General features: G+C 49.7%; 3 protein-coding genes and 1 pseudogene across 9 annotated transcripts in view; 1 reads left to right on the top strand and 3 right to left on the bottom strand.

The window, feature by feature from the left end:
• Cnot1 (CCR4-NOT transcription complex subunit 1) overlaps positions 1-9,108 on the top strand; it is an 88,454-nt gene extending 79,346 nt beyond the window's left edge. Inside the window, 8 exon segments of the mRNA XM_021171112.2 lie at positions 64-181; positions 1,159-1,260; positions 2,362-2,535; positions 3,853-4,002; positions 4,864-5,044; positions 7,612-7,744; positions 8,475-8,609; positions 8,766-9,108. Of these exon segments, the coding sequence (XP_021026771.1) occupies positions 64-181; positions 1,159-1,260; positions 2,362-2,535; positions 3,853-4,002; positions 4,864-5,044; positions 7,612-7,744; positions 8,475-8,609; positions 8,766-8,844 (1,072 nt within the window). The 3' untranslated portion in view covers positions 8,845-9,108.
• LOC110300064 lies at positions 6,236-6,562 on the bottom strand (annotated as a pseudogene).
• A 1,099-nt stretch (positions 9,109-10,207) lies between the features above and the next one.
• On the bottom strand, positions 10,208-13,215 carry Setd6 (SET domain containing 6, protein lysine methyltransferase). 3 transcript variants are annotated; one of them, XM_021170384.2, is made up of 7 exons: positions 12,830-13,215; positions 12,606-12,747; positions 12,299-12,493; positions 12,058-12,178; positions 11,091-11,271; positions 10,857-10,999; positions 10,208-10,736 (listed from the first exon to the last, which is right to left on the bottom strand). In XM_021170384.2, exons 1-7 carry the CDS (start codon positions 13,164-13,166, stop codon positions 10,434-10,436), a joined length of 1,422 nt encoding a protein of 473 aa, XP_021026043.1. In that variant the 5' UTR covers positions 13,167-13,215; the 3' UTR covers positions 10,208-10,433. The 3 variants fall into 3 exon arrangements, with proteins under 3 accessions (XP_021026043.1, XP_029336128.1, XP_021026044.1); XM_029480268.1 differs by having other exon boundaries at positions 13,140-13,184; XM_021170385.2 differs by having other exon boundaries at positions 12,826-13,030.
• A 915-nt stretch (positions 13,216-14,130) lies between these two features.
• Positions 14,131-27,282, bottom strand: part of Ndrg4 (NDRG family member 4) — a 36,513-nt gene continuing 23,361 nt past the window's right edge. For 2 of the 5 annotated variants that reach the window (XM_029480751.1, XM_029480747.1), the window contains exons 4-17: positions 22,720-22,825; positions 22,362-22,482; positions 22,214-22,276; positions 22,024-22,084; positions 20,293-20,379; positions 20,149-20,205; positions 19,809-19,912; positions 19,177-19,233; positions 19,045-19,096; positions 18,290-18,337; positions 18,108-18,143; positions 17,924-17,975; positions 16,706-16,744; positions 14,131-15,894 (exon numbers count right to left, since the gene is read on the bottom strand). In XM_029480751.1, the coding sequence (XP_029336611.1) occupies positions 15,740-15,894; positions 16,706-16,744; positions 17,924-17,975; positions 18,108-18,143; positions 18,290-18,337; positions 19,045-19,096; positions 19,177-19,233; positions 19,809-19,912; positions 20,149-20,205; positions 20,293-20,379; positions 22,024-22,084; positions 22,214-22,276; positions 22,362-22,482; positions 22,720-22,825 (1,038 nt within the window). In that variant the 3' untranslated portion in view covers positions 14,131-15,739. Of the gene's footprint in view, positions 15,895-16,705; positions 16,745-17,923; positions 17,976-18,107; positions 18,144-18,289; positions 18,338-19,044; positions 19,097-19,176; positions 19,234-19,808; positions 19,913-20,148; positions 20,206-20,292; positions 20,380-22,023; positions 22,085-22,213; positions 22,277-22,361; positions 22,483-22,719; positions 22,826-25,813; positions 25,960-27,282 lie in introns of those variants that run through there. The other 3 variants (XM_029480748.1, XM_029480750.1, XM_021169258.2) reach the window with 3 other exon arrangements.

The raw sequence follows: 27,282 nt of genomic DNA, 5'->3' as shown, positions 1-27,282 counted from the left end.
TGTAAAGTCTACATGCATGTGTTTACTATATTTCAATTTGTGGTTCTGAAATTTTTCTTTCAGCAATACATTCCACATCTTGAGACCTACTAAAGCTCCTGGCTTTGTATATGCTTGGCTCGAATTGATTTCCCATCGGATCTTTATTGCAAGAATGCTGGCACATACGCCACAGCAGAAGGTGTGGCTGCAGTTTATCTCCTACAGATGAAGCCTGTAACTACCTGGGGCTTTCTAGCACTATTTATTTATGTCAATTTTATTAGTCACTTAGTAGTAGAAGAGACTTAGGCTTATCAAGTACTTGACTACATCTAAAGGCTTTGTTAGGTGACCAGGTACTGCTTTTCTAGCTTTGCTATGGACCAGCTATGTCAGTCTTTCTATGCTGGAGTTGTTAACAGTATTTAGGAGGAGTTTGTCACTGCAGTAAATGGCAAAGAAGAACTGTATGTAGTAAGTACCCTCATCTGTTTCTTCAGACCAGAAGAAAATTGTGTTGAAAGTGAAGTAGCCTCTTAATGAATTTGTCCTCTGGTTTCCAAATGCAATCCATGGCACACAGACACATGCATGGTGTGCACACAAAAAGAATGAACTAGAATTTGTGTGGTTGGTGATACTACAGTAAGTAGGCCACTTGGGGCTGAAAGTACAGAATTGAGGCTATAAGTTCAGCAAGGTTATTTACTAGGAGTTGGGAGTAAGAAAAGAAATAGTTGACCCAGAACTTAAAAGAAGGAATTATGGCAAACAGCCTATAGTTGGTTTGATACTATTTCTGCAATTTCCTCAGGGTGGTCTCATTTCTTTTTAGTTTTCTTATAGGCACAAAGTTAAATATTTTCCAAAGCCTCTGGAGTCCTGTTGTTTTAGATAACATTATCCACTGCTGTAATACTTAGACTTTTTGTTTTGTTGGATATTTGTGTTTCTGGCTGGCTTTGAACTTAGTTTTCCTCCTCAGCCTCCTGTGTGGTAGGGTTAGAGACACATCCCACCACACTGAGCTGATACTTCATTTTGCTAGGATCCAATCTAGGAGAGGCCCTCATGTCAGGTTACTATAGATAAGATGCAGTAGAGTGACGGGCAAGTTTGTGGTAGCCAAACAACTTGTAAATGTTACTATAACTTACGTACGTTTCTTTCTTTTAGGGGTGGCCTATGTATGCTCAGCTGTTGATTGATTTATTCAAATATTTAGCACCTTTCCTTAGAAATGTGGAACTCACTAAACCTATGCAAATCCTCTACAAGGTAATTTTTATTTATAAATAACTTAAAAGTGTTTTTATATGGGAACTATTGTTGATATGCTTTTACAGAATCATTTGATACTCAGAGGCCCTACTTAAAGGATACTCTAGTGGCACTCTAGGTACCAGTGTACCTTTTCAATGGAAAGTTGTTCTCTCATCTTTTTTATATCTCTTGCTCTACACTCCCAGCCCCCAACCACCACCATCTTAGCCATTTGCTACCATCTCACTGGGGAATTTAACTTCTATTTCCTTACTGTTTTCTTGTTTAACTTTTTTGGTAGACTTCTTTTATGTGTATGACTTTTGCTTTCCTGTCTGCTTTCGTGCATTTATTTATGTGCACCACATATGTGCCTGGTACTCAGAGAATAAAGAGGAGGATGTTGGATTCCCAGGAACTGGATACAGATAGTTGAGAGCCACCGTGTGGGTGCTAGGAAGCAAACCCCGGTCCTCTGCAAGAGCAGCACGTGCTTTAACTGCAGGATCATCTCGGCAGGGATGTTTAGTTTTTTGAGGCAGAGCTTCACTATTTAGCCCTGATTTACCTAGAACTCAGAGTTCCTCCTGACCCTGCCTCACTCTTGTTAGAGTTAAAAGCATGCGCTGTCTCACCTTCTTAGTGAGATTTTCATTTATAGATGTATCTTTTTGTCATGTTCCTTCCAGTGTTTGCTCATGTTCCCGGTGTTTTTTGTTTTGTTTTGCATTTTTATATTTTGACTTTATTTTTCTATAGCACTAGGGATAAAACTTAGGGCCTTCTTAAATATACTAGGCTATCTCAAGTTGCTAAGGTGTTCTTCCTATCTATATATCAGAATTGTTGAATTTACCAAAACTTGTTAAAAACTAAAAAAGGCTAGCTTTGATCCCATTCCCATTTTCAGTAGTTTTCTTGTTAGTTTGCCTTTTTACTTTTGTTAGTCCTCTTTCTAGTTTCTGAAGATAAATGATCTTAACTGCATGTATTAATTAAAGCCTATAGGTTTTGTTGTTGTTGTTTTTAATGTTAATAAAATATACTTTTGCTATTTTTGACAATGGAGGAAGAAATCCTGCTGTCTTAGTATGGAACTTTTTCCCTTTTGTGCAGGGTACTCTAAGAGTGCTGCTAGTTCTTTTGCATGATTTCCCAGAGTTCCTTTGTGATTACCATTATGGGTTCTGTGATGTGATCCCTCCTAATTGTATCCAGTTAAGAAATTTGATCCTGAGTGCCTTCCCAAGGAATATGAGGCTCCCAGACCCATTCACTCCTAATCTGAAGGTAAGGTTTTAACAGATGGAACATGTTTGTTTTGTTTTTGCTATTGTTTTACTGGGGATTTAACTTCTACTTCCTTAATGTTTTCTTGATTTATCTTTTGCTTTTTAAAGTTTTTCCCCCCTAAGATTGATTTTATGTGTGTATATTTGAGTTCATGTGCAGCAGATGCCTGTGGGACCTGCAGAGGCAATAAGGTACTGTGGGTCCGTGGAACTAGAGTCTGAGACAATCGTGAGCTGCCATGTGGGTACTGGGAACTGGACTCTTAGAGAGCAGCCAGCGCTCTTACCGTCTTTCCTAAAGGAAAAGTTTTTATCTTAACATTTCAGCCCCTTCTCTTATAATCAGTATATTTAGTCCCCCTCTCTCCAGCATATATACACTTTAGGTATTGATACTTTTAGGGTAGCTGATTCTGTTACAATTTTGATGAGGGTGATACTGTCGTTGAATATTAGTTTACTGTTTTCTCATATTTTTAACATGGTTTAATTATCAAACCCCAGACTGAATGGTAGGCAGTTGCTGGTCCCACACTGCATAATTGAAGAACAAAGTGGTCTTTGTAATGTCTATAGCTCACGAGGTTTCATGTGCATGTGTTGAAATTATTTAAGGAAGACGAGCCGCTTAAAAATCATACCACCAAGTAGCCTTTTAAATTTGTTTGTAGCTCTTCTTTAAGATCCTTTCTGAAACATTTTAAAGCATATATTTGTCTGGAGCTTCTTTCAGTGGCTGGGACTCTTGGTAGTAATCTCCTGTACCGATTTGTAATCTGACCTGGCATGGTGACGCACGCCTTTAATCCCAGCACTTGGGAGGCAGGTGCAGGCAGATTTCTGAGTTTGATGCCAGCCTGGTCTACAAAGTGAGTTCCAGGACAGTCAGGGCTACAGAGAACCCCTGTCTCGAAAAACCAAACCAACCAACCAACCAACCAAATAAATAAGAAATCTAAGGTTGGAAAAAATGGTTAATGGTGCAAATTAGATGGGCACAAAATATTCTTCAGACATTCCAGAAGAGGGAGTCAGATCTTGTTACAGATGGTTGTGAGCCACCGTGTGGTTGCTGGGATTTGAACTTGGGACCTCTGGAAGAGCAGACAGTGCCATCTCTCTGAGCCATCTCTTCAGCCCCTAATTTCTTTTCAAATAATGAGAAACAGCTAACATTGTGTGACAAGAAAAGGTGGATTTCTAGTAATCACAGTCTATGTGTATGTATAGTTTTAGAAAGCCATCCTAACACGTCTATGAAGGGGAAGGTTTGTTAACATCTGTGATTGATTGTGATTCTTGGGATGTGTGGCAGGTGGACATGTTAAGCGAAATTAACATCGCACCTCGGATCCTCACCAATTTCACTGGAGTGATGCCGCCTCAGTTCAAAAAGGATTTGGATTCCTATCTTAAAACTCGGTCGCCGGTCACTTTCCTGTCTGATCTGCGTAGTAACCTACAGGTCAGTTGGTTTGACTTAAGTTCTTTGCTGTGTCTTCTGTAGAGTGCAGTTTGTGCGCACTGTCTATCTATGTCCCATTTTCAGATTAGTATTTTAAACCTGATGTAGAAACATTGAAGTTGAATGTGGCAGTACACACCTGTTAGTTTAGCACAGAGGAGACTGGGGCAGACAGATGACAAGCTTGTGGCCACCGTTAGAGCAAGACCTCATCCCTGGACATACATCCCCAGATTCAAGTATTGTTGTAATTATTCACTGGGTAAGTTTACCTGAGTTACATACTGTACTAATAGTTCGTCTTTGACCCAGTTATAGATGAGACCACTATGGAAAAAACATTACTTTCCTGCAAGACCTAACAGCATTTCTAGAGTGATTATAGTTAAGTTTCCTTTATGGAGTGACTTGAAGTGGAATTGGCTCTGCAGGTTAGCATAGTATGCAACAACGTCTTTCTCGAAATTACATGATTGAGGTTGTGCTTGAAGTTTATTTTATAGCTGCATCATGAGCAAAAGTATTTGGTTTTCCAAAGGAACACAAGTCTTCTAGTAGAACCACTCTTCGGGCAGCTGCACATTTGTACAGCTCACAATCTTGAACAAGTTTCTTATATTTAAATCACAATATCAACAGCTGTCTATCCCTTTCAGAGAGAGAAGGCTTGAGGAACAGCAGTGCTGCCCAGCACAGTGGTGCACACCTTTCTTTAACCCCAGCATGGGGAGCAGAGGCCTAGCAATCTCTGCGTTTGAATCTAGCCAGAGCTACACTGTGAGATCCTGTCTCTGGGAAAAATAATGAAATATTAAGTGTTATTCATAGTTCTATGGTAAAGTTTTCTCTTTGCCCATTTAGGTATCTAATGAGCCTGGGAATCGCTACAACCTCCAGCTTATCAATGCATTGGTGCTCTACGTAGGGACTCAGGCTATCGCACACATCCACAACAAGGGCAGCACGCCGTCAATGAGCACCATCACCCACTCAGCACACATGGACATCTTCCAGAACCTGGCTGTGGACCTAGACACTGAGGGTGAGTGCAGCAGCTGGCCTGGCCATTGGCATCATCAGAGTCTCTGCACTTTGCCATAGATATAATCGAAAGAATCTAGAAATTTCCTTTAAGCTACAGTAAGGAATGTTTTTTTTTTTTTTTTTTTTTTTTCAAAAAAAAAAGATGAAGAAAATGGCCCCAAATCTTATCCTGTAAGTAAAGATGGTATGCCAGAGTGCAATAAGTGTGAAATAAGTATGTTCTTTTTGATAGCCTACATCTGAAGGTCGTACTACATTGTTTCATAAGTTTGTCTTTACCAACGATTACTAGGGTCTACTTGACAGGGGACAGAACACATTATTGAGTGTAAGAAGATAACGGGCCAGAGCTTGCTGTTCCTCTGTAGGAAATGTACAGGGCACATCGCTGTGGTGTCTCCTGGTTAACACTGCACTGTTTCTTTCTGTGGTCAAGATTCACAATCCCCAGCTTAGTGCTAAAGAAGCTCTGCTTGTTGTTTTTTGTTTGTTTGTTTTTCTCTTAGAAATTCATGGCCTCATTTTTATTGTTACTCCATGCATATATATATATGTGTATGTATATACACACATATTAGGGATGGGGCGGGGGGGCTGACCTTTTCTGTTTTATCAACCAGATAAGTAGTTTTGTCTACAGGAGGTGAGGGTGGTTTTGAAGATTGAGAGCTCATGCTTCAGTCCAGATCCACTACTTACTTTTTTTTTCTAATTAGGTATTTTCCTCATTTACAATTCCAATGCTATCCCAAAAGTCCCCCACACGACCCCCCCACTCCCCTACCCACCCACTCCCACTTCTTGGCCCTGGCGTTCCCCTGTACTGGAGCATATAAAGTTTGCAAGTCCAATGGGCCTCTGTTTCCAGTGATGGCCTTCTAGGCCATCTTTTGATACATATGCAGCTAGAGACAAGAGCTCCGGGGTACTGGTTAGTTCATCATGTTGTTCCACCTATAGGGTTGCAGATCCCTTTAACTCCTTGGGTACTTTCTCTAGCTCCTCCATTGGGAGCCCTGTGATCCATCCAATAGCTGACTGTGAGCATCCACTTCTGTGTTTGCTAGGCCCCGGCATAGTCTCACAAGAGACAGCTATATCAGGGTCCTTTCAGCAAAATCTTGCTAGTATATGCAATGGTGTCAGCGTTTGGAGGCTGATTATGGGATGGATCCCTGGATNTGGCAGTCTCTAGATGGTCCATCCTTTTGTCTCAGCTCCAAACTTTGTCTCTGTACAGATCCACTACTTAATGTTCACAGTTTTTATGCTTCTGCAAGAAGTCTTAGCGTTTGCTTTGAACTTGGTCTTCAGGGCATCCCTCGCTGCTTTGGTACTGATCTAGGACTACCAGATATAGCTGAATCCAGTCTGTTGCTAGTATGCCACCGTGGTGTTAGGAGGAACTATGTCAGGAGGAACTGCTAGGTCACTTCAGACTACTAATAGATTTTACAATATAACCTGCTCAGTCTGTATAATTGTTACCTGTGCATATGTTTTCAGGGCTGACCATTTGGTATTGGATAACCAGTTGCTGTTCTCTTCTTTGAGAAGACAAGACTGTTTTTTTCTACTCTGAGCATTTCTTGGTTGCCTGTAGGTTTTTTTGTGTAGAATTGAGGCCTCATGTTACGTCCTTTAGACAAGTGTCTAAAGACAAGAGTCTTTGTGATCAATGGTACAAACAAGATAATCAAATACAGATAAGAGATCTATTGCCACCTGAGCATGGTGGGAGCTTCTGGATTTGAAACTTTCTCTCCAGCTATTCTACCAAAGTACTTTTCAGAGTATAAGGATCATCAGGGGCAAGAGTCTTATAAGGGCTTTGAGGTTAGGACTGTTTGTGTCAGAGGAAGACATTGCCTTCATTATGTTTATTTCATGTGTACAACTTTTCAAGTACTACATGAAATAAAATGTTTTAAGTAGTTGGATGTTGAGACAATGCAGAACTAGCTTTCCATTGTTGTAACATTAAAGGAAATCTGTAGGATCAAGATTTTCAGTTAAAAAAAATTTTTTTTTAAAGAATGTAAGGTATTTTGCTGATTCATAATATGGATTGCAAATAACACCTACAGAAGCAAAAAAAAAAAAAAATGGGGGGCTGGTGAGATGGCTCAGNGGGTAAGAGCACCCGACTGCTCTTCCGAAGGTCCAGAGTTCTAATCCCAGCAACCACATGGTGGCTCACAACCATCCGTAATGAGATCTGGCGCCCTCTTCTGGAGTGTCTAAAGACAGCTACAGTGTACTTACATGTAATAAATAAATAAATCTTAAAAAAAAAAAATGTTCGTATCCAGAAAACCAATAATAAATCACAAAATTAGAATAATACCTACAGAAGCAAAAAATCCAAAAATGTTCATATCCAGAAAACCAATAGTAAATCACAAAACTAGAATAATACTCACAGTTTGCCCAAGGCCCACCATGTTAGATTATGTCTGACTGATGGTATCAGTCCACCTAAGAAACCAAAGCCTAAGGAAACTCATTTGTCTCTCATACTGGCCTTTCAGAGTAAATCCTAAATCTAGTTTCCCTAATTTCTAGGCCGATATCTCTTCTTAAATGCAATTGCGAACCAGCTTCGGTACCCAAACAGCCACACTCACTACTTCAGCTGCACCATGTTGTACCTTTTTGCTGAGGCGAACACTGAGGCAATCCAGGAACAGATTACAAGGTGAGAGATTTACTGTCATGATGCCTTAAAGGGGCTCTTTTCTCCTTATTCTGACTGTCCTGAAATTCACTCCGTAGACCAGGCTGGTTCAGACTTGGGGATCCAACTGTTTCTGCCTCCTGAGTGCTGGGATGGATGGTGTGCACCACCACTGACTGCCTCGGCTGTATTCTGAATGAGTTCTGTGCATTCCCAGTTTTGCTGTGTTATTATGCTGAGCCATGTCTAAGGAATTACAAAACAAGTTGATAATGGACAGTGGTTTGCTTTGAAATGCTGGGGACTAGTTTACAATAAAAGCAACAGTAGTTTCTTGGTGGTAGCCGTGGCAGTAATGTTTTTTATCCAGAATCTTGTTGACATTTTTGTGTACTTCATTCATGTTTTTAAGGTTTTAAAGGGAAACAGTAGGGTCATACTGTTTGTTTAAACTGTATAGGATTGGAGATTAGTGCACAATATAGTGGGGTGTGCATACAGACTTGTAATTTACCTGTTCACCCAACTAAATACTTGTGCCAGTTTCTGCAGCAAAGGCCTTAATCTTTGCCACCAGGAAACAAAAAAGTATAAGAACAAAGAATTGGTACTAGCCAGCACTTGTCATGTAGGAAAAATTTCACCTATTTTCATATGCTAAATTCTGAGTGCATCCAGGGAAGAGGCAATGAAGGTATAGTTGTGAATTTGTTTTTAATGTATTAACTAACTCTTCTATACCCCTTTTTAGGGTTCTCTTGGAACGGTTGATTGTAAATAGGCCACATCCTTGGGGTCTTCTTATCACCTTCATTGAGCTGATTAAAAACCCAGCATTTAAGTTCTGGAACCATGAATTTGTACACTGTGCCCCAGAGATTGAAAAGTGAGTTAAAATGTTAATTACCAAGCAGGGAGACAGAAAAGAATGTGTCTAATTTGGGTCTGTGAGTTAAAAGGGCAGTTATAGCTAATTCAGATTAAGAGATCTTTAGGCTAAAGTTTGTTGTGAAGTTAATTGGTGCTTGTCTCCACTTCTCAGGTTATTTCAGTCTGTCGCACAGTGCTGCATGGGACAGAAGCAGGCTCAGCAAGTGATGGAGGGGACCGGTGCCAGTTAGATGAACTGTGTATATCCCTTGCAGATGCATCAGCCTTGGTCCGCTGAACCAAGTTCATAAACTGAAGACTCCTCCTGACTTTCCTAGCCCTTTGGTTCTCAGGGGTCTGCCCCGCCAACTGCTGGGGTCGGTCTCCTGTCTATGTGGGCAAGTTCCAAAGTTTAAATGCATTTTTTTTTTGACTCTTGGCCAAAATTTAGAAGATGCTGTGAATATCATTTTGAACTTGTGTAAATATATGAAAGAGAAAACTTTTGTCTGAAACTTCTTGGGTTTGTGTAAAGTGTGTACGTATGTAAACTACCTTGTAACAGGCAGTTTGATGGCATGCTCTTGTCTCAGGCATAGCAGCATGTCTTCCGACATTCATGACATTCCAAAGATTAGCAAAATACTGAATTCATGCAACTTTTTTTAGACGTAGCTAAGGAAGCTTAAAAAGCCACTTAAGTTATAAGTGTAGACTAGATAGACCAGGGCGTTCTGCTTGCCTCTGGAAAGGTAGTTGACCTGTTTGGAGGTCCTAAGGGAGATCATACCCGAAGAGGAACATCTCTGGCCTGCGATTCTGCATCACCTTGTTTAGGCTGTACAGCCTAGTTAAACAACAAGAGTCAAAAAGCCTACTACAGCTGCTACTTTTCGTAAGGATCAGGATCGTAAATGTTCCGTGAACAGCTAGGCCCGTGTTATATTTCGTAGCCTTTGTAGTTTCTGGGCCTTAATCAGCTTTCATGTATGTGTGAAGTCGGTAAACATTAAAGTCATGACATGCATATGAGTCCACTGTGCCTTTCTCAGTAGCAGCAGCAGCCAGTGCTGGTTGTAAATGTGGACAGCCCAGTCGACTGGGAAATGTCACTTATACATGTGAGTACACTGATGCTGTCTTCAGATGTACCAGAAGAGGGCATCAGCTCCCATTACAGATGGTTGTGAGCCACCATGTGGTTGCTGGGAATTGAACTCAGGACCTCTGTCTGGAAGAGCAGTCAGTGCTCTTTACCACTGAGCCATCTCTCCAGCCCAATTGTCACTTCTTAATGACCAGATTTTCCTGTTACTACTTGATTCTTTGGGAGTCCTGCTATTGCATAGCCCAGGCTAGCATCTCTTGCCTCACTGGGACATTACAACCATCCCCAGTAAGGACATTTTTTTATACCATTTCTGTGTCGACTGGAGGAAGCTGTTAGAGCAAGAAAATCTGTGTGGTTAAACTAGGTGTGGGGGCTTTATCTTGGTATGAGTATTTGGAAGAATTCCACTTATAATTTGTCCTTGAGAGGTGAGTTGTGCTAAGACTGATGGTCCAGTAAGATGTCATACTTCTCGGGAATGTGCTGAAGAAAGTTCGAACTTCTCAAAGTTGAACTCAGCCCATGTTTATTAAGTTCTAAAAAAATCTGATGGCATTAGTAAAAATAGCATGCTCCTAAGACTGCTGACATCAATCTAAACGTGCCGACGTGTAAGTTTACCTTTGAGCTATTTTTCCTTTGATTCTAACTACCAAATAGCAAAAGTCCCAAATTTCCCTCCTCGCCAAGCAATAGAACATGACCTTAAAAGGTTCTCAGGAAGCCTGCTTAACTTGTGAGTTCCAACACCCGATGTAAGATCATCTTCTGACCATAGCAGACCTGTAAGGCTTGTTGTTCGCGCCAGCTCAGCGTGGCATAGGCCTCCTTATTACTGAGTAAGTCCTGGTCTGTTTTTAAGTTTGTGGCGTAGGTCTGTAGGGTCAACAGAACACTGTTTCGAAGAAGCCGTTTCCATGATTCTTGGAGCTTGGGGATATCTGTGATTGCCAAACTGTCTTCCGTCTCCTCCTCTCCCCATCCAGCCCGCTCTTTATAGTCTCTGAACTCCTCAGCAGGCATGCACAGTACCTACAAGAAACATGGGCCCTTTAGTTGCAACGCGCTACTATCTGTGAGTTTCAAGACAACCATACCACTGTAGAAAGTTAGGTCCCTCCCCTTTCTTCCCATACCCTGTCGGTCCTGTACCTTAAGTGTGGTAGCTAGCTCCTCTTCAGTCAGCACCTCCTCACGACCTATCACAAAGGCTCCCTCTTCCCCTACCATCTCCTGTTTGCACAAGAAATCCCAGCGTTCACACAGGAGCAGCTTTTCAGTTTCATCCTTTGTTCCTATAAAGTAATGGACGGAGAGAGCCGACATCAACCCCAGCAAGCCAACTGCAGTCAAGAGGTATACAGAACCTGGGATGGGCACACGCACCCTGCAGTGCAGCATCTCGGACTGTCACCATCTGAATGTCAGCCGTGTCGTCTGTGTTGTTAGGATAAGGCTCAGCAAAACCATACATATGAATCAGTTGCCAATTAGCCATTTGCCCATATGTGTTGAAGATTTCATGACCTTCAAGAATGGGCTGAGTAGCCACCATCCGGAGATAATCCTGGGTTAAAAGGATAAAGCTGGGACCACACCATAGCCCCCACCAGACCACTTCTCTCTTGGAAGAGCCTACTGAATGTGCGCTGAGGCCACAGACCATTTGTCTACTGTTCAGTCCTGTATACTGAGGGGGGTGAAACCAACTTTAGAGGTCAATTTAGTATATTAGGTGTATCTGCCTAGTTACCTACACAAGCTTTAAAAAAACCAAGCCTAGGGCCTGGTGATAAGTACCCAGTGCTGAGGAGGCAAAACTCTTGAGTCTTGGGCTAGCCAGGGATATATATATATACCTTGTCTCAAAAACAGAACAAGTTAAAAATAGCAACGGAGGCAAAGAATAAGTGAAAGTCACATCTGCTTACATCGGAGAGCAAAGTTTGACATGTATAGATGAAAACTGGAAGCTATGGCCTGGAACCTTTGATCCTGCCTCAGCCTCCTAAGATTACAGGTGTAAGACACTGCCAATGTTTACATCACATATACATCTACAGAATCGACACTAAAGTGGGGCCTTCCTTACTATGCCTCTGGCCCATGAACATCCCATCTCTTAATAGTACCGAACTGCTGTTAACGATGCTCTCCACAGGGCCTGAGGTGACTTGGCAGAGCAGGCAGCTATTCTGGTGGACTTAGGGTGTGTCCACACCATCTCAGTTGATATCAAAAGTACACCGGAGAGTAGCTAATCTCACCGCATTTTCACGATTAGAAGGAAACTGGAGCCCTGTGATTTGACTTGTAATGCGCACCACCTGACCAGGGATAGGGGTCCACTCACTGCAGAGTACTCTAGATTGGCATTATGATTGGCTATGTGGTTTAGTATGTCTGCAGCAGGCACCATCAAGGGTGAGTTGGGCTCCTTTTCATCATCATCTTCCTCCAGCGGTTCTTGAAAGCTGCCGCAGAGAGAACCCAGCTAAGGCCCAGTCTTGGGTGAGAGAACTGGAGTTCACTGTTCTTTCCCACCCTTCCCTCTCAAAGATGAGGGTCTGCTCCTCTAGGCTTCAATCACTGACCTATAAGCCATCACGAGGGCCACGAGCTGCCGATAGAGTTCCAGGGAGCGAACAGAGGGGCTGAAGAGATCCGAGTGAGCCTCCATGAAGGGCAGGACGATGGAATAGTATTCGCTACGGATGTTCACCAAATCCTTCTCCACGGCTTCGGGGACACCTGTACCCTTTAGGAGTCGCAACCGCTCTTCCTCCGGCCTGCAAGAACAGCCCACCCGGAGCCCTTCGCAGACTTCTCATGCAGCAGGTACCCAGTCCCAGAGCAAAGAAACTGCAACAGGTTCTTCCCGGCCCTTCCCTCGGCTCTCACCAAAACATGGGATGCTCCAAACGCCCCAGCTCTGGCCAGAGCGCGAAGTAAGGGCTCCAGGGTGATGCTGGGGCCTGCAGCTCGTGGAGCAGCGCCAGCAGCAGCGGCACCCACCCAGACAGGCTCTGCAGTGCGTCTCGCTCTAGGGAAGACACCGGGGTGAACGTCCAAGCGCCACTCCCCTGCCAGCCTCCGAGCTGGTCCCCTGCCCCTTCCTTACCCACCTCGCTCCAGCAGGCCGCTGATGGAACAGGTGTGGGGGGACAGAAGCGCGGACCGCGGCACTGCGAACAGGAGCTCCCCGGCCCGCACACTCTCCCGCGCCACCATGCCATAGCCGGCCACCGTGCCCTGCCGGCTCACCGTCACCTTAGGACTCAGCTCCAGCCCCACTCGCCGGCACCAGCGCAGGAAGCCGGCCACCGCGTCGCCCTCGGGCTCGCCGCCGCCGCTGGACCCCGCAGGGAGCGGCAGGGGCGCGCGGGCAGCTTTCGGGGAGGGGCAGGGCGCGACGAGGGGCGACCTGCCACTTACCCGCGCGCGCTTGGCGGGGGCCGCCATGCTGCGAGCAGCCGGGCCCTCACTGCGCTTCCGGGGCGGAGCTGGGCGTTTCTACCCCCCCCGGTTAGGAATCGCGCGTGCGCACGCGCACCGGCCTCCACCCTAGTTCCGGCCGTGTCCCAGAGAGCGGCGTGCAGGGACAAAACAGTTTCTTCCTCCATGGAGGCTGGGCTGCTATGCCGTAGTGACCGACTGATGGTTAGCGATTAACCATTATTTCACTGACTGACTGATTAGTCCGTTTACACCTGGGTTTGAAGTGGCTTGAAGGGTTTCCACATTACACCACACATACACAGGAGACAGACAGACAGACGAGAGAGAGAGAGGCTAATTAACCCTTGTTTTTCACCTGCATAAGTTAGAAATTTACATTTTACACTGGAAGTAATATAAGGTGAATAAATGATAGTACAAACGGTAACATGGAGAATTCAGTAGTTTCAGTACCTGGGAGGTTGAGACGTGGGGGGGGGGGGAGTGCTGGGGTTGGGGGATTACTGGGAGTTTCTGGCAAGCCAGACAACAGAGTGAGACCTTGTCCCAAAACAACTAAAACCAAGCAAATAGTGTTGTGCCCTTGCTTTGAAGCGGTCTTTCTTGCTGGCTAAACTTTCTGCTCGGCTGTGAAGTAGAGTTAGTGTCAGGACTGGTAAAATTATATCTCAGTCAGAGTAGATAGCCGCTTGGTAGAACCTTATCATGTATAAACACCCTGGTTCAATCTCTTATCACCCTAAAAGGAAAAAAAAAAATTAAGCAGGGTGGCCTACATAATTCTAACACCCAGGATGCTGAAGTAGGATTGCTGAGTATTCAAGACCAGCCTGGGCTACAGAAAGATGGCTCAACCCTCCCCCAACCAAATGTGTCTAACAGGCACTGTCCTCCAACTAGCAGCGCCCTGGGCAGCCAGGCAGCCTAAACAGTTGAGCCTTCCCTGTGATAGGAAACACGAAACACGTAGACTTAATTTCTTTATTAGTATTTCTGCACAGTTAACTTTCTATATCAAGGATTTTTGTTTTGCATTTTGTAATCTCAAAGTCTCTTTTATCAGCCACCAAACAGAATACACAAAATTAGGCTCTTAACTTTGTACAGAGAGGAAAATAATGAACTCCATTAAAAGTTCATCTTGACCAAAGAGAAGACAACTACCAATGGGAAACCACATACAGGAAGGAGAACCTGATATACATACATATATATATATAATGTATAGGTATTTATAGATATCTTAAGAACACAGCAAAAAGATGTCCAATACTTGGAGTGCTATCTACAGTAAGGGATTAGTTCTACCACCTTTAAACAGTCACATTCAGTATTCACGGAAGCACGTGAGTAAACTGGACCGGGGATAGGAAACGCTCCACTGGACTCCAGAGCAGTCTAGAAATGGCTTACAGTTACAGAAAGGGGCGGCACGTGCCACAGATAAATGGATGTGGGTGTCCTCAGAACACCCATATAATACCACATACATCATCCCCACTCCCCAGATACACACTTAGTGCTTTCTCTCCTCTCTGGGGATGAGAGCAGATGAAACCAATGGCCAGGCTGTGAGCGCCTACTTGGTGAGATGGCAGGCATAGTTGTGGGCTGTAGGAGGCATGGAACCTTTGTTGGAGGACGGCCCATTTCCCACCCAAGGACCAGGCAATCTCCAGCCCCTCCAGCAAGCAGAGGTCATTGTATCTTCCCATCTTGTGTCTTTCTAACAAGCTCACTTCTCAAGTATTGTCTGTGACACACTGGCCCAAGTTGACCAGGGCACTGTGACAAACACTTGGTGAAATCTGGGACAAGAGGGACCTACAGTACCTGCCAGCTTCCAAAGGGATGGGTAATCATGAAGTTCTCAGGGGCTACAACCAGCATCCACAGCAATCAACATTTTAACCTCTGCCAACAGGGACAAGAGACCAGGTGACCTTTGCCTCAGGGTGGAACAAGGCCCTGTGGTGGCAGGGTATGGGGGTTCCTGCCCCCATGTGAGGGTCCTCCATATTCTTCAGTCTGACTGGCCTTACACCACCTGTCCTGCCCAGAGAGCACCAGGAAAATGGCTGTCTGTCTAGAGCGCCCTCTTGTGGCTACCATCCTCATGACTGTCACCTCTACTATTAGAATAGGTGTGCTTGATGCAAGGGTTACAGGAAAGGGACACTCTTAAGGTCCAAGGCTGCCCATTGGTCTGACTCCCACTCACATCAGAGCCTTGGCTCACTACCCACCATCTTCAAACCCCACATCTGCCAGATCCAGGGGTTGGGCTGGACTTTCTTCAGTACTGTATCGACTATCCTGGCCATGCCCCAGCTGGGCAGAGGGGAGGGGCCACACTGAGTGAGACAGGAGTGTGTAAGGCGAGCCCCTCACACCATCTAAGACTGTTGTGCTGTGCTGTCCCAAGGTGGATCCCCTCATTTCTTTTTAAATAAAAGTAACCCCATTTCCTCCCCTTCACTCTCACAAAAATAAAACTAAAGGGAAGATGAGCCGGTGCAGAGATGGCAGTGGGACCTGGGGGCAGGTAAGCGGGCATCATGGGCAGGACGAGGGCTTCAGCAGGACACCTCCATGGTGTGGTTGACCTGGCCCATCCCCTCACTGCTGTCTGAGTGGGCGCAGGGCTGAGGGCGGCTGCCATCCACGGAACTGGCGCTGGTGAGAGATGCGGTACGTGAGCGTGCGAGGCGGGTCATGCTGGCTGAGGGCACTGTGGACAAGAACAGAGGGTCCTGAGGACAGGCAGGGTGGGTACCGGCCGGTGGGAAAAAGACAACGCAAGCAAAGCGGCCAGTGACACCCAGTCTTGCCACACGCAGAGGGTTCTGGCACTGGCTATACCAGGCCAAGGCATGCAGGACCAGCCAGCAACGGTGAGCAGGCCAGGCCAACGGGCTGCAGCCAGCAGGTGCCTAGGTCCCAGCAGCTACCCAGAGCTATGTATGGTCAGAGCAGGGCAGGTGCTTATAGGCACCCTGAGCTGGGATAGAGAGACGCTGTGTGGCCAAGTAGACCTGCATCCAAAAAGTGACAAGGGTGGGGTGGGGTAGGGTGGGTGGAAGGGGGGCAGGTTTGCTTCTGTGAAGGCAATCAGCCACAGACTGCCTGAATCTTGCTTCTACTACTGTAGGTAAGGCCAGTCCACCTAGAGGCTGGGCAGGGGGCAGACATAATGTCTGCAAGGCAAACCTAGCGCTGTTGTGCTTGCAGGTTCTGCTTCTAACTCCCAAAGCTCTGGCTGGAAGCCCCACAGCCCACAGCAACCTAGAAATAAGAGACCAGCTGGCTCTGATACCAGCCAGCGTGTCCGGTCCCACACGGGACAGAGCCCTCAGCAGACCAGGGTCTGTGGAAGAGCAGGGATCCTCCGGGGCTTTGAGCTGAGCATAACACGAGAAGGTTCCACACCACAGCAAGACACAGTGCAGCTGCAGCACTGCAGAGGAGCAGGGCAGGGAGGGGCGGGGCGTCCATGCATCAGCAGACAGGCCATGGGCTAGAGGCCATAGGCCATGGGCTACCTGCTCCTCCACTCAGCCTTCGGTCCTTCAAGTGTGCAACTGAGAGAGAAGACAGCCAGAGAGGGCAAGGGTGGGGGAGACACAGAACACGGTGAAGAGTGGACCAGGCCCAGGGCACCGAGATAGGCCGAGATGGGACAGACAGACCAGAGAGGGCTAGCCTGGGAAAGCCCGCTGCTGCAGCCCATCCAAACAGCAGCAAGGAAGCCACACAGCAGGCCTGACTGCTGTCTGGGGATTCTCACTCTCCCTCTTCTGCAGCCCAGGCTGTGTGGCTTAGGCCCAAGGAGGCCACGGAGGCCACGTCCTAGGCTAGTGCCCTTACCCCTCACTCTCCCACACTGAGGAGGCCTGCACAACCTCCCAAAGCCCCTCTGACTCCTGGGATACCTGGTGTAGTTCTCTTGAAGCCCAAGGACAAGGACACACCGTTTCCTGGCTTCACAGATGTCTACCAAGCTCCAAGAGCTCATGGGGCCTAGCATGGCATTCTGGCTGGTCCTCCCTGCCTACGTGTACCTCTCTTTGCTCTACCTCTCCCTGAGGGGCTGGCAGGGTGGAAGGATATCCTAGTTGCTGTCCTGAAGAGGTGCAAGCCCCAGGGGCTAAAGTATTTATTAGGGGGTGGGAGGGCACCAAAGTGAGGGAGAGCAGTTTGCATCCTGGGAGTTGTATGTTGGAAAGAGGGAAACCGGAGGTCCAGGAGGGATACAGGAGCCATTAGAATGGTGGGGGATGGGGGGTGGGGTGCATAGGCTGGGTCTCATCACTGTTACCTGGGGGAATGTTCCAGGAAGGATGGGGAGAGAAAGCTGCTTTAGCCCTTGTTCCTGGAGGAGCCTCAGGCTCCCTTCTGGATGTGCTAATAATGCTCAGATGGGCCCCCTTCCCTTCTCTGGTCCCAGACTCCATGGGCTTGAGTGCTAACCTTCTACTGTGACAAAGGGCCTTTGAAGTGCCATAGGGTGTGGGTGACTCACTTGAAACAGGCTTCCCTAACAGGCCCCAGCCTAGGTACTGGACCCTCCAGGGCTCCTCTCCCAAACAGGCCCTCCACACTGGGCTCAGAATAGCGTCCACCCAGGCAGAGAAGCTGGCTGGGCCTGGGACACACACCTTATGGGTGTTTGCAGAGGCTGGGGTCCAAGTCACCCAGACTCCTCAGTACATGGGTAATGTGTTCCTAGCCCTTGCCTGGGGTGGGGGAGGTGTACTTACTGTAGCCCATGCCTTGCAGGAAGTACTTGAAGGCCTCAGTCAGCTTCCCTGGCTGTAATCAGATGGACAGAAGAGGCTTTGACTGACTCCCTGAACCATGGGGAGGGTGGGGAGCCCTGACCCCCCCCACCCCCCATCCCCGCTAGTAGACACAAAGACACAAAAGCAGGCCCAAGAGTCTTACCTGTGTCACCTGAGGAAGACCGCCAGAATCTGCCATCTGAAAGGACCAGAGCAGGGTGAGCTGGGCAGCCCCTTCCCAACACCTCAACAGACATCCGCTCCTGATGATGCCACCCGCTCCAGCAGACCCCTCCCTGCAGCCGAGCATAGGGTGGGGGGAGGGGGAGGGGGAGGATGTCTCACCTTCAGGAAGGTCGTGGTGGTTGGGTCCAGTTTGGAGTTACACTCAACCTGGGAACAAGGAGCCAGCTGCAGCAATACCCCCACTCCACTGCTTAGGCAGGTTCTGTGCCCAGAGCAGGGACGGAAGTACAGGCCCTAGGGCTTCCCCCTACCCCCACCCTCAGGCTTTTTCCTGCTAGGGCTTCCTGAGTCCCTGGAGGCCCATTGGTCTGAGGAGCCTGGGACTGTAGTCACAGCTGCAAGTAGGACAGGAGTTAAACCCAGAAAGCCAGGGTCACTCCAGCAGGATGGACCAGAGGATCCAGACAGTGGGGTCCAGGGATGCCAAGGGACAGGAGGCAATACCAGGGGCCCAGCCTGGATCAAGATGGCTAGTGTAGCCTACATCTGCTCTCACAGCCTTCCTCTTCTGAGCACCCCTGGGCTCAGAGGCCCCTACCCCGAGGCTTCCTGCTGTCGGGTCTCCAATGGGAGCAGTGACATGCACTGCCCCATAGCGAGCACCCGGGCAGCTCCAAGATGAGTGTACTGATGTCCAGGAGTTACTTTAGAAAGAAATGGACCTTGGGCTCTAAACTAGAAGTGCAGGGGAGAGACCACTAGGAAGCCCGGCCCTAGCCTTAGCTCCATCCACTCTGCAGGCCTCTTCACCTGTATGATGGGAGCAGTCAGGCCCCAACGCTCTGGGAAAAGCATCATTCAGGGCCTGCCCCGGGCTCTAACCTCCCTCCCCTGGCCAGGACGGTCACACTCACCACCCCGTCCTCAGCAGGTGCATTATCTCCGACTACCAGCATCACTGGGCAGCTAGGAGACAGAGGATAAGGGTCATCTGGCCTGGATTTGGGGCAAAGGCAGGGACTGGCTGGAGGGCAAGAGTCACTCACCGGAGGGTCTTGGCATTGGGCACCGTCCCAGGTCGGTTAATATCAAGGTCTCTGCGGCTGGGGGAAGTGGAGGAGGGCAAAGGTAAAGAGGATATCCCAACACTGCCGACTGGTCCTGAGCTTGCTCTGCTCACACAAGGCTGTTTGTATCCTCCCTATCTTGACTCCCTTCAGAACCCCCAGGCTGCGCCTGGTATGTGGCATTTCCGTTCGTCCCTGCTCTGGGACCACACATATGACCACCCTTACTAAATACCTGCACCAGGGTCTCGCCCTTACTTGTAGTTCTCCAGCAGGAACTTCCTCACTACAAGTTTACAAGAGCAAAGATACGGCAGGGTGGGCTACCCTTGCAGAAGAGCTTCCAAGGGCTCCCACAAAGCACTGTGGGGACCCCGCAGCCTTATCTGATCTTCCGTTGTACAGGACTGAGCACCCTGTCCTGCGGAGGGGATCAAGGGTATTGCTGGCATTTCCTCCACCCAGCAAAGGAGATGAGCAAGAACCCAGAGACCAGACTCCACGGCCCTGTGCCCCCTCAGCTCTCAGACTTCAAAACCGGCTCATCTACAAGCTGAGGGAATGGCGCTGCCTGCCCTGCGCCCTCCCATGGGGGATGGGGACACCCGCACCTGTTGTACATGTTCCAGAAGAGCTGCAGGTTGGCCTGGTTCACCACGTTTGAGATCTGCTGCCGGTAGCTCTGCACCAGCTCGGTGTTGCTCACCAGCTCCTCCTGGGGGCACACACAGGCAGAAGGGCTGTGAGAGAGTATGTGGGAGGAACCTGGTCCCACTCCCAGCAGGAGTGGTCTGGAAGGCAGAGGAGGTGCCTCAGGCACCCCACAGGCCACCTCAGAGGGGCACTATGACCCAGCCCTGCTTGACCTCCCCGTGCTGGCTGAGCCCCAGCCTGTAGTTCCCCCCCCAACTCCCGAGGACACCCCACATGCAGTCTGATCCGCAGGCTTACCTGGCTGAAGAGATGGGAGAGTACAGTGTCTGGTAAAGTGCTGGTCAAGCCAGAGAGCTGCAGGAGGGAGAGAAAGCCAGAGTGAGAGAGACCTGGCTCAGCTCATCACCATCAGGGCCGGGCCATGAGGGGACTGGTGCTTACCTTGGTGGCAGCCCAGTCAATCCAGCCTTTGCCGTTGGGGTCAATGTTCATCAACACCAGCCCCTCCACCAGGTCAGGGAAGATGAGCTGCAGGGTGAGGAGAGAGGCAAATTAGGCATTTCTAACGCTGCGTGGTAAGGTCTTCAAGGTATCACCAGTGGGCTGACAGCATAGCTTGGTCTGTATAGGAATTCTAATGCCAGGAGCACTGTGGATGCTCCTCTCTGCTCACCCCTAAAACTTCCCTGATTTAGGTGGAATCCATAGTTACTGCAGCTTTTTACCTTTCTTTTCTTTTTTCAGAGCTGAGGACCGAACCTAGGGCCTCGTGCTTGCTAGGCAAGCGCTCTACCACTGAGCTAAATCCCCAAACCCGCTTTTTACCTTTCTAATACATGTGTGTATTTGCGTATGTGCCTGTGGTTCTGGAGTTGGCACCCAGAGCCCTACCACACGTCCCGGGCAAACACTCATTCATGAGGCCATGAGTCTTTCTATTATGTTGTTTTTGAAGGTGTTTCAAGCTGAGTAATGAATATCATTAAAGCTTGTTAATTTCTTACATTCGTGTGTGTGTGTGTGTGTGTGTGTGTATGTGTGTAAGGAAGCAAGACTTTAGTGGAAATTGGTCCTCTCCTTCCACCATATGGGTTCAGGGGATCAAATTCAGGTTGTCAGGCTTGGTGGCAAGCCCCTTTACCTGCTGAGCCGGCTTGCCAGGCCCACCTTAAAACTGCTCTTTCCTTACTAGCTCTTCACGGCTGTGGAAGCTCAGAAACCAGCCTTTCAAAGCCAGTCTGTGCTGCCTGGGACAGAGATCTGAGTGTACTGTTCAACTGTCAGCCTGTGTGGAGAACAGGAGACACGCACACACAGGAGACACGCACATACATCAAGGCCTGCAGCCTGTCTGCAGAATCTGGAGTAGTCTACAGCTAACAAAATGACTATGTTGGAACAGAACGGGAAGGTGGAACTTCTTCTGACTCAACAATAAATGTTTGGACCCCGAAACAGTTTCTGGTTTCAGAGATGAAGGCTTCCCTGCCTAGCCTGTTATTTCTGAAATGTGGTTTCTCTTCAAACCTCAGAACCGGAATGTAAGTGTCGTGTTTGGTTAAAAGACCATTAGTGTCCATATGGCACTGCATCTGCTGGGGACAACCTCTGTTGGTGGACAGAGTGACCAGTTACAGTTTGTCACTAACAGGAATGTGGCTCTGGACAACAGTGAAGCAGGCGGTAGCTCCAGTCCTCTGAAGCAATGCACGGGGAAGGAGCCGCCTTTCCTGTTTTATTCTAATATTTATTCATGATTAGTGTGGGAAGCGTGTTGTAACTCATGGACAGCTCTATAGAGTCCTTCTTCTCCTCTGTGTGGGCTCCAGGGACTGAGCTCAGGTCGCCCTCCCGGCTCAGTGTGGCTTACTTGTTGAACCATCTTGCTAATCCATCAATTTTAAATGTTGTTTGTGTAGTGCAAGGGCTGGGACCCAGAGCCTTACCAGGGCCAGGCCAACACTGTCTCGAAGCCACAGCCCTAGCACCTCCCCTCCCCCATGCCCATTTCTTTCTAAGTTAATTTCCTTGGAGGGAAAAGGAAGGAAGGAAAGGGCTTCTCTCAGAAAAAGGAGAGAGAGAAGAAGAGAAGGAAGAGCAGGGAGAGCCCTTGTGGCCCCAGGGGGTCACCCTCTGGGCCTGGCCTGGGGTTCCGAGGGTGGGGACACTCACTGCAAACTTGGCCAGCACATAGGCTCCGGCTCCCACTCCAATGCCAATCACGTACTTGAACCTGTGGGTGAGCAGGGCTGGTCACTCTAGGGCTGCAATGGCATTCCCCACGAAACTCAGCTAGAACACATCTCGCCCACCACCCCCAGCTCTCAGCTGATGAATGGCCTGGAAGCTAGGAGAAGCTTACCCAAAGTGCTGTACCACACTCGGGAGCATGGCGGCCAGCTGCTCCATGGAGGGGAACTGGTACCTGTAGGCAGAGGGGTAATTCAGGACCTGGGTACAAGTGAGGGCACAGGGCGGGAGCGAGTGAAAGAGACTCTGGGGACACCTACCCCTGAGGGAACTGTGACGCTCCCACCTGCTGCCCAGGGGCATCCACATGGCACACCACAAAGTGTTTGGTGATCTCCTGCATGTCCTCAAAGTTGAAGAAGGTGTTGAAGCACAGCTTGTCTGCAAAGACACACCTCGTAGAGGTCAAAAATAGAGGACAGGCACCAAGGATGCCAGGGGCCCTGTGGGCTGGCCTTCAGGTAAGGCAGGCTGGATGGGCCAGTGGGGAATCTCAGGCCAGAAGCTAGGTCACAGAGGGAGTGGGAACTGAGATTTCAGGACCATGCACGGAGGGGAGGAGACCTCGATGCTACGGCAAGGAGGCAGGCAGGTAGATCAAGATGCAGCCGCACTTACGATTGAGACCCACATCGTGGTAGGTGAGGATGGCTGGGCGGTTCCCTTTGGGAGAGCCCCGGATCACCACATGCAGAAGGCCGTAAGGCGTCTCGATGTCATGCTCCTGTGGGAGACAGAGGGCACTGGACACTCTGGCTCTTGGAGAGATGAGGTGGTGAAGCCCCTAGCCAAGGTTATATCACAAGTCGCCCCCCACACTGGACAAGTTAACGGAGCCTCGCTCTCAGAGGTGTTCAGCACAGGGACAAAGTCCTGACATTCTCTACAAACCCACCTGCCCCTGCCTAGCTCTGCGTCCAGCCTGCCACAGGGGCTCAGGAGGCCAGTTTTCTCCATTTCGCAGAGCCCTCCCAAGAGGGGTCTGCCACCGCAGCCCAGACCCCACCCCTACTACCAACCTACCAGGTGTGCTCCCTTCCCGCAGAATGGACCTCTGTCATGCCACCTAGAAACCACAGCAAACCTTCTGCGTCGGCCATATCCTGCCCCTCCTTCAAATGTCAGTCCTCACTGCTGCTCTCTCACATTCCCTGCCCTCTGCTACAAATCTCCATAGTCTTCCTGAGGCAGGTCAGGGCTAGCCATGCCTGCCCCCAAGGTCCTCTGCAGTCCCAGCTCCCAGGTCCTAAGCCAGTGCCCTTGACTTCGTTGTACAGGTCTACTGCTTCAGGGGCACCTCTGGTTCTGTGTGACTTTGAGCAGGGCAGGCAACTTCTCGCATCCTCACAGGGGCTTTGTGGGAGCTGCAGTATGTAGACAAGGCCCAGAGGAGGGGCTGCTGCTCCTGGCACCCCAGAACCTTGTGGGGATACCCTGTTGATTGGCTTCTTTGCAAACAGGTCATTCCTGGGCAGTCAATCAGGGAACTCCAACAGCTTGGTCAGAGTTGAATGTACCCTTCCCTGCCTCTACCACAGGGGTCCTGGTGCCACTGCCAGTGGCCCAGAGCCGGAGCTGGGAATGCAGCTGCCAACAGGAGAGAAGAGCAAGTGGCCAAGTACTATGTGACAAGCTTCCTTTCTGCCACACAAGACAGAGGGAACCTAGACTCCATTTTGCAGACAGGGACACTAGCTTCAGAAAAGCCAGCTTCCCACAGACTGGCTATCTGGGTGCGGTATGACAGGTGCCATGTTCACACCGTGTTTCCGGAAGGAAATGATAAAGTGTAGAGGCTTCCATGATGGTGGGCTATACTCTGGGATTCACATTCTCCCAGGAGGCCTGAGTATCTTCCTGTGGTCTTCAGTTAGGCCCAGGCCCAAGGCAGCCTCCCAGGCCTGTCTTTCTTTGGGACCCGTTTGAGCAAGAAAAGTTTTCTGTTCACTGGTGTCTGATACGTGCCACCTCATTTATTCCTGAATGGATCCCAGCCCTCTCTACAGTTGGCTCTACAGGAAGACACAGGCCCACAAAGGCTAAGAGACTCGCCCAAGGTCGAGCCCAGGGTTGATGAGATGCCTGCCCCGGGGCCTTGGCTTTGCACCAATGGAAGCATTTTCTGAGGGGGGGGGCTCAGATCCACCCAAAGGACCTACCCCCTAAGTAGGCTGCCCCCCACCCCAGCCATCTGCTTTTCTCCTCTGGAGTCCCTGCTATGGTCTCTTCACTGTTCTCTTAGCTCAGAGAAAGGGATGGGGCGTGAGGTGCACTGCCAGTCAAGGGGTGCTTCTCAGCCTTTGCTCTTCTTCTTGCTCTACAAGGACATAGGGACCTAGGGACTCTCCAAAATCAGACCCCTACCCTTCTGTGTGAAGAGTCTGCTCTCTGCTACCAAGTGGTCTGCCGTCTCTTCCCAACCCTGACATGGATGCCCAAGTCCTTATCCCTAGTCAGATACCATCAGTCACAACACTGGTCAAGTAAGGTTCACTTCCCTGGTAGAGAAGCACTAGCTTTGGTAAGGTCATGGAGAGCTGAGGGAGGGATGACAACCAAATTTCTGGTCCTGAGGCCTAGTGACCTTGACTGAATGTTTCCAGTAATTTCTCTAACGCCTCCTCCTCCCCAACCCTGGGCGGAGAACTCAGACCTAGCTTGCCAGACATAAGTTGAGCATCCTTACCCCTCAGGGTGCTGACTACAGAGAGGGAACATGCCTGAAGGGCCATAGCCCAGCAGACTGTCAGCCCCTCCATTCCCAGGGTAAAGTGCTCCCATTGGCTCCTGGTGACGTCAGAGCCCCGCCCCCCAGGTGGGCGCTAGAGGGATGCATTGCGGCAGGCGGCAAGGGAGGGGGCTTTGACGTCCCTGTTTCAGTCTCTCTCCTCAGCAGTGACCTTGAGGGCTGGGGAGAAGAGGGTCAGAACAGGACTCTGGCACACCATGGTGGTGGCTGAGGTATGATTTGTATTCAGCAGCTTCCTGGGTAATCCAGGAGACAAGGTCTGCATGGGAGAGTAGGGGCAGACTAGGACCGGACAAGAGGAGGGATGAGTGATGTGGAGCCTGGGATGCAGGCAGGACAAATCTGCCCTCTCCCTCCTTGAGGAAGAGCACAGGGCTTGGGTAGCTGTTGCTCCTCCCCCATGGCAAGAGGAGGTATCCTGGGGCCCCACGCCCTGCCAGCTCAGTGCTCCAGCCTTGTCATCCCCACCCTGTAAAGGAAAGCGGCACAGCCTTTCCTCGACTCTGAAGACAGAGACTTGCACCCTTCAGCCTGGCACTGCAGAGCACTGGGGACCCACAAGGAGCTCCTAATGAAGACATGACACCCTGCTGCAGCTAGCCGGCATCAAGACAATCTCCCACGGCCAGACCCTGCAGGCACAACCTTGACAGGTGCTAGGAACATGCCAGGGGCCCAGAGAGGACACACCTAGCTGAAGTGACCCCAAACGACTAGGCGGACACCAGCGTTCCTATGTGAGGCAGAGAACGCAAGCCAGCAAAGAGGTCAGTGCGCTCACTGCGTTTCCCAGACACCAACCATCTTATCCGACCCTCCACCCAGGGTCTGAATAGACCAGGAAAGGTAGCATCCCGGCAGACCTGTCACCACACAGAGCAGGAGGACACCCTGTCCTCTGGAGGTCACAAGGATGCCCCAACCTCCCTGCCCATCCCGCAGCGCCCCTGGACCCTCACTCACCCCATCCCAGCACTCCGGCATCTTGCCGAGGAAGGGGATTTGCCGAACCAGAGCGGGCAAACAAAAGCCTGAGTCACTCGGTCTGGAGGTAGGGGGCAGCCTGGGTGGGAGACTTCGGCTCTGTGGTGGGGTAGAGCTCCGGTGGTTTTATACACAGATCCTGGCCCTGCCCAGGCTGGTCCCGCCTCCCTGCAAGGTTTCTGCGCAGCCACTTGCTCACCCGGAGCCCTCGCTCCCGCATTGGCTGTTAGGAGACAAATCTGGTTCCAATTGGCTTCTGAGGTCCTCGTTCACCCCGCCTCACTTCAGCCCCTCCCTCCCGAGCCACACAGCATTCTGAGGGTCCCTGGCTCCTGCCGCTCAAGGGTGCTTAGCACCCTGTCACCGTCCATCAGGTACAGCTGTATGTGGCTTCCGGGAAGCAGCAGCTAAGGCCACACAGGTACCCCTGCATCAAGCACACAGAGGCGCCCCTCTCACCGATATGTATACCGATGCAGGGCTAGACCCGAGGAGAAGCTGGACGGCTGGGCGTGCAGACCTGCCCCGGCACTTGGCTCTATTCCCTTGGAAGCACCAAGGTCTTGGGAGGGCCCTTGCCCCAGGATCTGGAGAAGCCGACTCCCAAGCCCACCCATCCCAGCAAGATGACAGCCTAAGTCCCTTACTGTCCTTGAAGACAGCTACTGGCCTGTCTCTCCCCTTGGGCATCGCCCACCCTACCTATAGGGATGCCCAGGGCTGGGTCGACTGCAGGAGCAGAGAAGGAAAGGAGCAGGCGGGCGGGGCCCTTCCTGACCTCACACTCCTGTAGGAGGGAAGGAGAGAAGCTGGCAAGCTTGAATTCCCTCCCCCCCCCCCTCCCTGTGTTCAGAGCCAGTCAGTATGGAGTCCAGCTCCGAAGAGTGTGGAGAAGATCCCCAGGCTGCACGATGTATCTACTGGGCAGTGAGGCTCAGGGTGAGAAGCTGGTCTGAGGCACACAGAGAGGAGCACTGCCAAAAGGAGAGGCCAGGGAGGTGACAGAGGAGGCAGCCCCAGGGCTAAGAGAACACGAGGGACAGGAACATGGTGGGAACTGGGTGTCTGTGCCCCTATTGTCTTCTCCGTGGAGGACTGTACCACCCTGCACCCTGGTGGGTTCCATGGGAAGGAGGCCAGCTCCCCACCCAGGTGTCTGCTGACCTGCTTTGCAACAGTCATGTGATCTGACTTGCAGTAGTCATGGGCACTAGGCCTAGTAGCAGCTTCTGTCTTAGGGTAACACCAGCTTTCTCTGTGCCTCACCAGACCACTCCCAAATGGGAGTCATGGAACAGTGTGTCCCTGGCCCTCCTGTCCTGCTCTGTCCCCAAAGACCTCCCATGAGTCTCTCAAAGGAACAGAAAGGTCCTGCCACCAACTCCCACTCCCTGTGGTCCTTGACCAATCCACACCCACTCCCTGACTATACCTACTGAGTGGCTTCT

This window comes from Mus caroli, chromosome 8 (assembly GCF_900094665.2).
Source record: "Mus caroli chromosome 8, CAROLI_EIJ_v1.1, whole genome shotgun sequence".
NCBI lineage: Eukaryota > Metazoa > Chordata > Mammalia > Rodentia > Muridae > Mus > Mus caroli.
Note: the sequence above shows the minus strand (reverse complement) of the source record. Positions and strands in the feature narration are given on the sequence as shown.